The 13,658-nt window shown below is 47.6% G+C and overlaps 1 protein-coding gene across 2 annotated transcripts in view; it reads right to left on the minus strand.

The window, feature by feature from the left end:
* elapor1 (endosome-lysosome associated apoptosis and autophagy regulator 1) overlaps positions 1-13,658 on the minus strand; it is a 110,994-nt gene that overhangs the window by 50,005 nt on the left and 47,331 nt on the right. For both annotated transcript variants that reach the window (XM_070859431.1, XM_070859430.1), the window contains 3 exons: positions 10,370-10,498; positions 9,403-9,493; positions 8,171-8,276 (listed from right to left, as the gene is read on the minus strand). In XM_070859431.1, coding sequence (XP_070715532.1) covers positions 8,171-8,276; positions 9,403-9,493; positions 10,370-10,498 — 326 coding nt within the window. The remainder of the gene's footprint in view (positions 1-8,170; positions 8,277-9,402; positions 9,494-10,369; positions 10,499-13,658) is intronic.

Below are 13,658 nucleotides of genomic sequence, written 5' to 3' on the forward strand. Positions count from 1 at the left end.
GAGAGAGAAGGGGGGGGGAGAGACAGAGAGAGAGGTGTGGGGGGGAGAGAGAGGTGGGGGGGGAGAGAGAAGTGGGGGGGGAGAGGTGGGGAGAGAGAGGGGGGGGAGAGAGAGAGAGAGGTGGGGCGTGGGGGAGAGAGGTGGGGGGGAGAGAGAGAGAGAGGTGGGGGGAGAGAGAGGCGTGGGGGGGAGGAGAGAGAGGTAGGGGGGGGAAGAGAGAGAAAGGTGGGGGGCAGAGAGAGATGGTGGGGGGGAGAGAGGTGGGGGGGGAGAGAGAGGTGGGGTGCGTGGGGAGAGAGAGGTGGGGGGGAGAGAGAGAGTGGGGGGAGAAAGAGAGAGAGGTGGGGGGGAGCGAGAGAGAGGTGGGCGTGGGGAGAGAGAAGTGGGGGGAGAGGTGGGGAGAGAGGGGGGGGAGAGAGAGAGAGGTGGGCAGCGTGGGGAGAGAAAGGTGGGGGGGAGAGAGAGAGAGAGAGAGGTGGGGCGGGAGAGAGAGAGGTGGTGGGGAAGAAAGAGGTGGGGGGGAGAAAGAGATGGGGGGTGGGGAGAGAGGTTGGGGTGGGAAGGGAGAGAGGTGGGGTGGGGAGAGAGAGGTGGGGGAGAGAGAGAGGAGGTGGGGGCGGGGAGAGAGAGGTGGGGGGGAGAGAGAGAGAGAGAGAGGTGGGGGGAGAGAGAGAGAGAGAGGTGGGGGGCAGAGAGAGAGAGCGAGGGGGGAGAGAGAGAGAGAGAGGTGGGGGGGGGAGAGAGAGGTGGGGGGGGGGGAGAGAGAGAGAGAGAGAGAGAGGTGGGGGGAGAGAGAGAGGTGGGGAGAGAGAGAGGTGGGGAGAGAGAGAGGTGGGGAGAGAGAGAGGTGGGGGGAGAGAGAGAGAGGGGGGGAGAGAGAGAGAGAGAGAGAGAGAGGTGGGGGGGAAAGAGAGAGAGAGAGGTGGGGGGAAGAGAGAGAGAGAGGTGGGGGAGAGAGAGAGCGAGGGGGGGAGAGAGCGAGAGAGAGAGAGGTGGGGGAGAGAGAGAGCGAGGGGGGAGAGCGAGAGAGAGGTGGTCGGGGGGGGAGAGAGGTTGGGGGGGGAGAGAGAGAGAGAGAGGAGGGGTAGTGGGGGGGGAGAGAGGTGGGGAGGGGGAGAGAGGAGAGGTGGGGGGGAGAGAGAGTGGCGGGGGGAGAGAGAGGCGTGGGGGGGGGGAGGAGAGAGAGAGAGAGGTGGGGGAGGAGAGAGAGAGAGGTGGGGGGGAGGAGAGAGAGTTGGGGGGAGGAGAGAGAGAGAGGTGGGGGGGGAAGAGAGAGAGAGGTGGGGGGGGGAGAGAGAGAAAGGTGGGGTGGAGAGAGAGGTGGTGGGGGGGAGAGAGGTGGGGGGGGAGAGAGAGGTGGGGTGCGTGGGGAGAGAGAGGTGGTGGGGAGAGAGAGAGAGAGGGGGGGAGAAAGAGAGAGAGGTGGGGGGGGAGCGAGAGAGAGGTGGTGGAGGGGAGAGAGAGAGGTGGTGGGAGGTTGGAGAGAGAGAGGTTGGGGGGGAGAGAGAGAGGTTGGGGGGGAGAGAGAGAGGTTGGGGGAGAGAGAGAGGTTGGGGGGGGGGGAGAGAGAGAGGTGGGGGGGGAGAAAGAGAGGTGGGGTGGGAGAGAGAGGGGTTGAGAGAGAGAGAGAAAGGGGGGGGAGAGAGAGAGGGGGGAGGGGAAGAGAGAGAGGGGAGGGGAGAGGGAGGGGGAGAGAGGGGGAGGGGAAGAGAGAGAGGGGGGAGGGAGAGGGAGGGAGGTGGGAGAGCGGAGGGGGAGGGGGAGAGAGGGGAGGGGGGGAGAGAGAGGGGAGGGAGAGAGATTGAGAGAGAGAGGGGGGGCAGAGAGAGGGGGGTGGGCAGAGAGTGAGTGCTGGGTGGGGGCAGAGCTTGTGGGGGGGTGGAGGAAGAGAGAGAAAGAGCTTGGGGGGGGAAGGAAGAGAGAGACAGAGATTGGGGGAGGGCAAAGAGAGAGAGAGACCTTGGGGGGGCAGAGAGAGAGAGAGAGAGAGAGAGCGTGGGGGGGGGCAGAGAGAGAGAGAGAGAGAGAGCTGGGGGGGGCAGAGAGAGACAGAGCTTGGGGGCGCAGAGAGAGCTGGGGGGGGCAGAAAGAGAGCTGGGGGTGGGGCAGAGAGAGAGCTTGGGGGAGGCAGAGAGAGAGACAGAGGGAGAGCTTGGGGGACAGAGAGAGAGAGAGAGCTTGGGGGGAGAGAAAGCTTGGGGGGATGCAGAGAACGAGAGAGAGTTTGGGAGAGAGAGAGCTTGGGGGGGGGGCAGCGAGAGAGAGAGAGGGCGGGGGGGGGAAGAGAGTGAGGGAGAACTTGGGGGAGCAAAGAGAGAGAGAGAGCTTGGGGGGCGAGAGCGAGCTTGGGGGGGTCAGAGAGAAAGAGTTTGGAGGGGAAGAGCTTGCGGGGGGGGCGACAGAGAGAGAGCTTGGGGGGGCAGAGAATGAGAGAGCTTGGGGGGGGAGCAGAGAGAGAACTTGCGGGGGGTGGGGGGGGAGAGAGAGACACAGGTGGGGGGGATCAGAGGGAACTCGGAGAAGACGGATCATGTTCTTCCTACCCCCTGGTGCGTGCAAGCTCGGTGCGTGTGTTACAAGGGACATTGTTGGGATGGATGAAATTTAGAAGGCACGACACTGTCGCTATTCACTTCATACCCAATAAACATGTTAACAATCTGCACGCAATGCTCCATCAATGGTGGAGGGGGGGTGGGGTTGAGGTCTTGCGCTTGGGTAAGGGTCTTCAGCTGGCAGAGGGATTGCTTGGGTAATGAACTTCAGCTGGGGGAGGGAAGAACTTATGCTGAGATAAGGGACTTTGGCTGTGGGAGGCAGCACACGTGCTGGGGCAAGGGTCTTCAGCTGGAACTTAGTGGCTTTTGGGGAGAGCTGTCCTCTGGCTTCTGAAGTCAAAATGGATCGAATTACAAATTGGAAAGTCGTTCAGTACTTGGGCTGGGCGGTCCAGTTACACATTCCAGAGGAACTTCAGGGTGTGGCTTATCATCCAAAGGGACCAATCAGCAATAGGTCTGGAGGGTCAATCAGAGAAACGGCTGCCTTTCAGTTAGTACAAATAGACGCATCCTTGTTTTACGGAGTAAAGACATCACCAATCTCAGAAAGCTTTTGTTTACAAGTCTCTACATCTGTCTGCTTTTAAGAAAAGTAGCTTGGACTGATTCCATATTGAGAAATATGTTACTAGATGTTACAGTTGGAGGTAGCACAGGATCTGACATTGTGTGTCAGAATGTCTCCACCTTGGACAGCACAAGGCTCTGATTACCAAAAATATGAATGGAGAAATCTCCCCACAATCCATGGTCCCATTCGCAAGCATAATAGCCCCATCAATTAAGAAAATAAATCATCACTGCGTTGGCATTAACAAAGATCGACTACTTGAAGCCCAACCTCATGTCTTTCCCAATTCTGCAGCTTTATTCACTTTTCGGGATGTGGTAAAATGTCAAGACAATTGAAGGGACCTCTTCCAGATCCCACCAACTATGGCAGGGTCAATGGTGGCAGTAAAGGGTTGGCACATCTCAGCAGTTAAGCCGAGATGCGACACCCTGCACATTTTCAGTGTTGTACTAATCTTTTTCTCTTCATATATCTATAGAAGCTTTTGCAGTTAATTTTTATGTTCCCAGCAAGCTTCCTCTCATATTCTATTTTCCCCCTCCTAATTAAACCCTTTGACCTCCTCTGCTGAATTCTAAATTTTAGAGAAAAAGATTAGTGAAGGCAAACGTAGGTTCCTTGCAGTCAGATTCAGGTGAATTTATAATGTGGAACAAAGAAATGGCAGACCAGTTAAACAGATACTTTGGTTCTGTCTTCACGAAGGAAGACACAAATAACCTTCCGGAAGTACTAGGGGACCGAGGGTCTAGTGAGAAGGAGGAACTGAAGGATATCCTTATTCGGCACGAAATTGTGTTAGGGAAATTGATGTGATTGAAGGCCGATAAATCCCTGGGGCCTGATAGTCTGCATCCCAGAGTATTTAAGGAAGTGGCCCTAGAAAATGGGGATGCATTGATGATCATTTTCCAACAGTCTATCGACTTTGGATCAGTTCCTATAGACTGGAGGGTAGCTAAAAGGAGGGAGAGAGAAAACGGGTAATTATATACCGGTTAGCCTGACATCAGTAGTGGGGAAAATGTTGGAATCAATTATTAAAGATAAAATAACAGCGCATTTGGAAAGCAGTGACAGGATCGGTCCAAGTCAACATAGATTTATGAAAGGGAAATCATGCTTGACAAATCTTCTAGAATTTTTTGAGGATGTAACTCGTAGAGTGGACAAGGGAGAACCAGTGGATGTGGTGTATTTGGACTTTCAAAAGGCTTTTGACAAGGTCCCATACAAGAGATTGGTGTGTAAAAGTCAAAGCACATGGTATTGGGGGTAATGTACTGAGGTGAATAGAGAACTGGCGGGCAGACAGGAAGCAGAGAGTCGGGATAAATGGGTCCTTTTCAGAATGACAGGCAGTGACTAGTGGGGTGCCGCAGGGCTCAGTGCTGGGACCCCAGATATTTACAACATACATTAATGATTTAGATGAAGGAATTGAGTGTAATATCTCCAAATTTGCAGATGACACTAAACTGGGTGGTGTTGTGAGCTGCGAGGAGGACACTAAGAGGCTGCAGGGTGATTTGGACAGGTTAGGTGAGTGGGCAAATGCATGGCAGATGCAGTATAATGTGGCTAAATGTGAGGTTATCTACTTTGGGGGCAAAAACACGAAGGCAGAATATTATCTGAATGGCGGCAGATTAGGAAAAGGGGAGGTGCAACAGGACCATGGTACATCAGTCATTGAAAGTTGGCATGCAGGTACAGCAGGCGGTGAAGAAGGCAAATGGTATGTTGGCCTTCAAAGCTAGGGGTTTTGAGTATAGGAGCAGGGTGATCTTACTGCAGTTGTACAGGGCCTTGGTGAGCATCACCTGGAATATTGTGTTCAGTTTTGGTCTCCTCATCTGAGGAAAGACATTCTTACTATTGAAGGAGTGCAGCGAAGGTTCACCAGTCTGATTCCCGGGATGGCTGGTCTGACATATGAGGAGAGACTGGATCGACTGGGCCTTTATTCACTCGAGTTTAGAAGGATGAGAGGGGATCTCATAGAAACATATAAAATTCTGACGGGACTGGACAGGTTAGATGCAGGAAGAATGTTCCCGATGTTGGGGAAGTCCAGAACCAGGGGACACAGTCTAAGGATAAGGGGTAAGCCATTTAGGACTGAGGTGAGGAGAAATTTCTTCACTCAGAGAGTTGTTAACCTGTGGAATTCCCTACCGCAGAGAGTTGTTGATGCCAGTTCGTTGGATATATTCAAGAGGGAGTTAGATGTGGCCCTTATGGCTAAAGGGATCAAGGGGTATGGAGAGAAAGCAGGAAAGGGGTACTGAGGTGAAAGATCAGCCATGATCTTATTGAATGGTAGTGCAGGCTCGAAGGGCCGATTGGCCTACTCCTGCACCTATTTTCTATGTTTCTATGTTTCTCTCAGTCTTCTGGTTTGCTGCTTTTTCCGACCAATTTATATGCTTCTTCTTTGAATTTAACACTATTCCTAATTTCCCTTGTTAGTCTTCTTCCCCGTTTTATTTTTAGCCATGAACTCATTGAATGGCGGTGCAGGCTAGAAGGGCCGAATGGCCTACTCCTGCACCTATTTTCTATGTTTCTATGTTTCTATTTTTACTCCCGACAGGAATGTACAATTGTTGAAGCTCATCCATGTGATCTTTAAATGTCTGCCATTGCCTATCCACCATCAACCCTTTCAGTATCATTCGCCAGTCTATTCTAGCCAATTCACGTCTCATACCATCAAAGTTACCTTTCCTTAAGTTCAGGACCCTAGTCTCTGATTTAACTGTGTCACTCTCCATCTTAATAAAGAATTCTGCCATATTATGGTCACTCTTCCTCAAGGGTCTCGCACAACAAGGTTGCAAATTAATCCTTCATCATCACACATCACCCAGTCTAGGATGGCCAGCCCTCTAGTTGGTTCCTCGACATATTGGTCTAAAAAACCATCTCCAATAAACTCCAGGAAATCCTCCTCCACCGTATTGCTACCAGTTTGGTTAGTCCAATCTATATGTAGATTAAAGTCGCCCATGATAACTGCTGTACCTTTATTGCACGCATCCCTAATTTCTTGTTTGATGCTGTCCCCACCTCACTACTACTGTTTGGTGGTCTGTACACAGCTCCCACAGGAAGGCAAATGGAATGTTGGCCTTTATTGCAAGGGGGATGGAGTATAAAAGCAGAGAATTCCTGCTACAATTATACAGGGTATTGGTGAGACCACACCTAGAGTACTGCGTGTAGTTTTGGTCTCCGTATTTAAGGAAGGATATACTTGCATTGGAGGCTGTTCAGGGAAGGTTAACTAGGTTGATTTCGGGGATAAGGGGCTTGATTTATGAAGATAGGTTGAGTAGGTTGGGCCTATACTCATTGGAGCTCAGAAGAATAAGAGGTGATCTTATCAAAACATTTATTATAATAAGGGGGCTCGACAAGGTGGATGTAGAGAAGATATTTCCACTCATAGGGGAAACTAAAACTATGGGGCATAGTCTCAGGATAAGGGGCCGCCCATTTAAAACTGAGATGAGGAGAAATTTCTTCTTTTAGAGGTTTGTAAATCTGTGGAATTCTCTGCCCCAGAGAGCTGTGGAGGCTGGGTCATTGAATATATTTAAGGCGGAGATATTTTTGAGCGATAAGGGAATATAGGGTTTTGGGGAGCAGGCAGGGAAGTGGAGCTGAGTCCATGATCAGATCAGCCATGATCTTATTAAATGGTGAAGCAGGCTCGAGGGGTCAAATGGCTTACTCCTGCTCCTATTTCTTATGTTCTTAACCCTTTCTCCGACCATGCTCCCTGTGAGCACAGCCCCTTGTTGGCATTCCATTATCACAGAATTGCCGCTCACATCTATTACACACTGGATTTTCTTCCCTCGAGATTTTAATCTTCCCATGCAGCTCCTCCTCCCCGTCTATATGTTATATTACTTGATATAATGGGGGGAATTTTAACCCACAAAAACAGGTGGGTTTGTTTTGGATGGGAGGTTAAAAATCTAAAAATCTGAAACAAGATCCCAACCCGCCTTGAACCCGCCCACTTCTGGTTTTAATGGAGGCAGGATGGGGGGCAGGTGACCAATCCGCTCTCAGGAGGCGGGTTGGTCATTTAAATATTTTAAAAGGCTTGTGCCTTCATTTTAACAGCCGTTTTATTTTTAACCGCAGTCGTCAGGGTTTCCTTGGCCTCGGGAAACCAGGCAGGTAAAAGGAGTCGAGAAGGGCTGAATCCATGAGGTAAGCGCCTTTACAGCACTGCTTGTGGGCCAGGAGGAGCAGGAGTGTTCAGGGCAACCTGTTCGCTCCTCCCCCTCCCCTCCCCTGCGATCGGATCCTCTGCAACCACCATATGCTCCCCCTGACCACCATCTTCCCCCACCGCTATTGGACCCTCCCCGACCCCCAACCACCAACCCCAACCCACCACAATCTCTCCCCACCTCCCCCCCTGCCACTAGACTTACCTATTCTCAGCTCAGCTGCGGCCTTGTGCTGCAGGCTTTCCAACCCGACAGGCAAGCAGCCTGTCAATCAGGCTGGCTGTGGGCAGGAAACCTACAGAAAAAAAACTGCAGGACATTTGGAAATCCGTACTTCTGGGTTTCCCGTTCTTAACTTCGAACTCCACACTAAACACAGCCCATAAATAAGATCGGGACCAATGACTTTAACTGAGGATTTTCAACGCATAACAGGGCATCATATTCCCCCACTCAGCAATATTTCCCCAGGTATTACATTCAACTGATGTCAAAAATGGTTCTATAGTAAAAATGAAGTATTTATGAGATACAAGTGCATGTAATTTTATATTGCAATGGCATGGATGACCCACATAACTCATTTGTGAGTCAAATACGCCACTGAAATATAAACTTCTTACACAGATAAGCCACTTAATATCCTCAATATCTTACACAAGAAAACAACTTTGTTGCTGCTCAAATTGATAAATGAACCTTATCCTTCTCCACCCCTTACATAAAGTTTCATCCACTGAAGCCTTCCAGTTTGGCTTAGAAATAAATGCAGCATAGCTTACCATCAAGAGATATAATTCGCAGTCCGCAGTGCACATTGTCTCAAAGATAAAAGTGATCCGAGCAATTTCTGGGTTGTCTAAGTTCTCTAAGGTTGACTGTGGTGGACTGTGCAATAAATCAAACATAACAAAAAAAGGAAGATAAAAAAGTGTGCGTAACATATTTTTTTAAATATACGATTAAAGCACTCATAATAATTTTGAAGTACAGGTATTGCATTCACATCCCTTTCAACACTCTCTTTCCTTTTGAGATCATCATCGGCAGTCCCTTGGAGGTGAGGATGACTTGCTACCACATTAAAAATGAGTTCTCAGATGACTGATAAGTCCAATGCAGGAGCTACAGTCTCTGTCGCAGGTTGGACAGACAGTGATTGAAAGAACGTTGGTTGAAGGGCCGGTTTGTTGAAGAGCTTGGGTCGTGCCCTCCTTCTGCCGTAGGCGCTTGGTCTCCGCTTGCTCCTGGCGAAGAGACTCGAATAATCCCCACGGATTATTCTCTTCCATTTTGAGCGATCTTGCGCCAGTGATTCCCAGGTGTCGGTGGGGATGTTGAACTTCTTCAAGGAGGCCTTGAGAGTGTCCTTGAAACGTTTCCTCTGCCTACCTGGGGCTCGTTTGCCGTGTCGGAGCTCCGAGTAGAGTGCTTGTTTTGGATGTCTCGTATCGATATAATTAAGTTGAAAGACATAAAATATACTTGACCAGCATTTGGGCCCAGTCACCAAAATGTTTGCTGTTGCAACTGAATTTTAATAAACTGATGCAGATAATACATAGTCCTCATGCTACAGCATTACTTCAATCGACAGTCAGCGAGGAAACCCAAGTCTGAACCTAACCTCTCATAACACTTATACCTGTCACTAATGCTCTTTTACCAGAGATGTGCAAGATGTCTGTAGCAGAGAGTAAACAGTCTCTAGGGACGAGCCTCCAACACTGCTCAAGCACACCATCTGGTGCATAGACCAAGAAGCAGACCAAGTGTCTTCCTGGAAATATCGTTGCACTAAACCATTTTGCATGAGGAGGCGAGCATTTATTTAGGTATGTATGTATCTTGTTGAGGAGAACACAAGGGGGAAAGGGCAGACTGTGGAAATGCATATATGTTTTAATAATCTACTTCATAATTATTTAAAAATCATATAATATATTCTGCAAAGTCATGAAGCCTCGTGTATGCCATGCAAGTAGTATAGTATAGTATAAAGGTTTTTCCTTACCTAAATCCAGGAATGTCCATTATCAGCATCATGTAATTATTGTCAGCACTTGCCACCGTACTATGTATATGGTCTCCAGCCACCTCCCACCCTGAAACAAAGTTTTCTTTTTAAACATAACTGCAGCTAATTCTCCTCAGAGTAATCAACTGACATTTTACAAAATACCAGTTTCTCCCTCCAACATCATTTTTAGTTAAACTCTCCAAAAAGTACATTCACGCTATAGGCAACGGCATCCCTTTCTTCAGTTTCAGTGTGCTGATGAGAGCAAAGGAAACCAATGATGCCAAGATTTTGCCCCCTTTGCATTGCCTTGGAGATCCTGGCTGGGGTGGGGTGTGGTGGGGAGTGCAGGGGAAGGAGGGGAATGGAAGTGCTTGTGCGTGAAGCAGGAACAATCAAGGGGCAGCCATGCAAATGAGGTTCAGGGCTTTGTTGTAGGTACCCGGGTAAGTGCCCAAACACAGAGACACCAGAAGAAGTTGCGAGTTGGCCTTGAGCCTGGTGCCCTCAGCTCAGAGGATATGAAAGGGGTCGTCAGCAAGGCCGTCGGGACCGAAAACGCTTCGCAAACCATCACTTACTTGAAGTGCAGCACTGGTAAAGTATCTTATCTCGCAAAGACTGCAATCATAGGTGAGGAATCACAAACTTAGGCAGGGGGAAAAAAGAAGGATCACAACTGGCTCGACAATCGGAAAGACTGACAGGTTACAAATAAATCTAATTTGAGACAGGTGATCAGTGGAGTGACATGAGACATCCTTGGATTATTTTTTACAGTTTAAATATGTGAGATGGATCAAGAGATTATAGGTAACATTTCAAAGTTTACATAGTGAATGTAAAATTAAAATCTATTGCAGAGCTAAATATTACTTAAATGGTTTGGACAGGCTATTTGTCTAATGATTGACAAATGATAATGTATTATTATTTTATATACTATTGTTATTCTGCTTACCTCTCATTTCTCCACAATCTTGACCCATCCCAGTGAAACAGGAGGTGCCCATATTTTTTGGAAAAGTATTCCACCATTTGTATTCAAAGCCCAGTACTGGTTCAGTTCCAACAGGACACTTCGTACACTCTGAACAATAACAATTATAAGGAAGTTATTTAAGCAGCCACATGAATCGGTTACATTTTTCTTCAGTACTACACCCTGCCAAGAGCTGTGAATTGTAAAATTACACACAATTGTCTGCTCACACTCCACTTTTCTGAGGGTCTTACTTGGGCAAAAATTACTTTATAAGAGTTTTCCAAGGCCTCGTATCAGCATTGATGAGGAGTACTGTGAATGAAGTACTGTGAATCTCCAAGAATATACCCTTTTCTCGCAATGTTACTGACGCCATAGGGATCATTTTACAAATCTGCACTAAAAGTGCTTTGCTCATCTGTAGATGTACATCAGCGACTTGGGTGCACGTTGAATCTTTGGCTATTAATGGTTGGAGCATCACGGGCAGCACGTGCCTGAATTTCCGATATGCGCTGCTGGGGATTGAGGCTGCCCAACAGCAGCGCAGACTTGCAAAATTATCCCTTAAAAGCCAACGAGAGACATTGTCCCTTATGGTTTGGCTGCATGAAACAGAACGATTGTGGCAAGCTGTGCCAGCATGAGGAGAATGAAAAAGAACTGTAGATTGATCATCTGAAAATTGCATATAATTTTCCCAATGTTGCCACCTTTCTTCGCGCCCCGGAGGAAATGTGTTGCCGGTTTTGCAGGGACGCAGAGCAGCACTGCCTGGGAGCGTCGAGCCAGTGTGCAACGCCACCAGTTTCAGCTGCACGGTGAAATTTGTTGTGCGCCGACCCTATAGCGCCCCGCAGCGTGCCGTGGTGGGACCGCTGAGCTGTCCCAGTGGCGGTGTGATGCAATTGGTGAATGAGGGAAGTTTTATTGTTTTGGTAAGTTTTATTTTTGAGATGTAGCTTATTGTGGAATGTTTACGGCATTGGGAATGTTTGCTGCATTTTTATTTGCCTCAGGAGCCTCTCTTAGGGTGCTCCGAGGCCGGATCTTTTGCAACGGATTTTCAGTTGCACAGCTGGCCTAGCGCCCTGAGAGAGGTGTGAAATGCCTCCCTTAGCGCTCCGCCCTACACTCAGGGCCCAGCTGATGAATTTTGCTGACTGAGGCGCAAACTGTTCCCGGGCACAAACTTTACCGCCCCGAAATTACCAGAACCGAAAATCCAGTCCTTTTAAAGTTTATCTCTTTCGTAAGTCTTTATTGTTGATAGAATTCTGTAACATTCATTCGAAACAGATGACTTATAAGTTAAACAAAGGTAGAATTTAAAAATGTTAAAATATTGTCATTGGTAGCTATGTAGATTAGAGTCAGTCCTATCCCCTGTTAACATAAGAGCTGGATTAGGCCATACGGTGCCCCAAGTCTGTTCCAACATTCAATAAGATAATGGCTAAATTTCAACCCCACTTTCCCAGCCTGCCCCATATCCCTTGATTCCCTTCGTGCCCATGATCTATCGATCTCCGTCTTGAATATACTCAACGACTGAGCATCCACAGCTCTCTGGGGTAGAGAATTCCAAAGATTCACAACCCTCTGAGTGAAGAAATGTCTCCTCATCTCAGTTCGAAATGTCCGACACCTTATCCTGAGACTATGACCCCGAGTTACTTGTCTCACGCTCAATTGCAGCAGTTCATAAGGCTTCTGCAGCAGTCGATTGCAGGACTGGGAGTACGAGTTTTGAATAGTTGTTCTACACAGCCACAACTGCAAGCCACAGCATTCCATAGAATTAAAAGATAATTAACATCTTAACAAAGTGACACTCACAGTAATATTCTGAGCAACCACTATCATTTATCTTCAATTATCATCAAAGATTATGGCACCCCACCCCACACCTCCGAAGTAATAACAAAATGGGGTAAATTTTCCTCTAGTCACTAATCTCGCAAGAAAAAGTAGCTGTAAGTGTAAAAGGGTTGTTCCCTGCTTTCTACTTACATTTAATTTTTGCTAAAATTAGTGAAGAACGAAAATGCAACTCCAGATCTTAAGGCATATGCAAATAGTTTCAACAATCAAACATGGTTGTATGAATTATTTTAGTATTCATGTAATGCAAATGTACCCAAGTTTGACCTTGCACAAGTGTTTTTGTAGCGATTACTGTCTAATTTTATTATGGCCAATATAAAATTTCCCTATTTACTCAATAAGCAGAGGCTTAATACTTGAAGGAAATTATCAAAATAATAGTGACTCCCAGCAGGATTGTTTGGAGTATAAAAAGGTTCAGTAAAGGCTAAAGCACCTTCTCCTGTGCAGACTACTAAAGATCTGGCATCATGAGAAAGCATAGTCGCAATGAAGGAGTCGAGATCGAGAGGTATACACACAAACATTATGTGCAAGCTCTGTTTTTCAGCTCACTATAGCTGGAAAATAAGGCTGCCGATGCAAAAATCTTTTGGATCTGCATAATAGAGGAATCAGATCAGAGAACACTGAAGCATGAGTTATGAGACCAACATCAGCAGATCGTCACATGCTGCTTGAAGCTTGCAGCATGTGTAGTATAACTGCAGCAAAACGCAGGAACACAGGTACAGAAGCAGGCAGTTTCCATCTTGAGCCTGCTCCGCCATTCAATTAAATCATGGCTGATCTGTACCCAGCTTTGTTCCACGTCCCTTTGATACCCTTACCCAACAAAAATCTATCCACCTCAGTCTTGAAAATGTCATTTGACGCAGCATCCACAGCCAAGAGTGCCCAGACGATCCAAGGAAACTTGTGGGAAATTTAAAAGCGTATTTATGACTCATTTTCAAGTTGTGAGAAAAGTGCTGCCCCCAATTGCTCTTTCATTAAACATGAGCTGCTCAGGAAAGAAGTGCTGTGCACATTCCCAAACAGCATGCACTGAGCTCAATGTGAGCTCGAACTATAGTCTTCCAGCTGCCTGCTGCGCTGTACTATAACTGCAGCCTCATTTCTTAACTTGTAGAATAGAACAATTTTCTGTCTAGCACTTTCCATTTGAGATGGATTTCCCCTCATACAAGTACTTTTAAAATACCAACGGGAAACCCATACAATTCTGGTCAAGTTGGAGTCTTGAAGTAATGACTAATAAAGTAATTGGGCTCAAATTTACTTTTTGCCACTAGATCAGTAACAGATTATTTAATTGGCAATTGTGGCTTCAGTATACAGCAGAGCTAAACTCCTGTAATGCAGCACCTTAATAGTC

The sequence above is a fragment of the Pristiophorus japonicus genome, chromosome 17 (assembly GCF_044704955.1).
Source record: "Pristiophorus japonicus isolate sPriJap1 chromosome 17, sPriJap1.hap1, whole genome shotgun sequence".
In the NCBI taxonomy this organism is placed as follows: Eukaryota; Metazoa; Chordata; class Chondrichthyes; family Pristiophoridae; genus Pristiophorus; species Pristiophorus japonicus.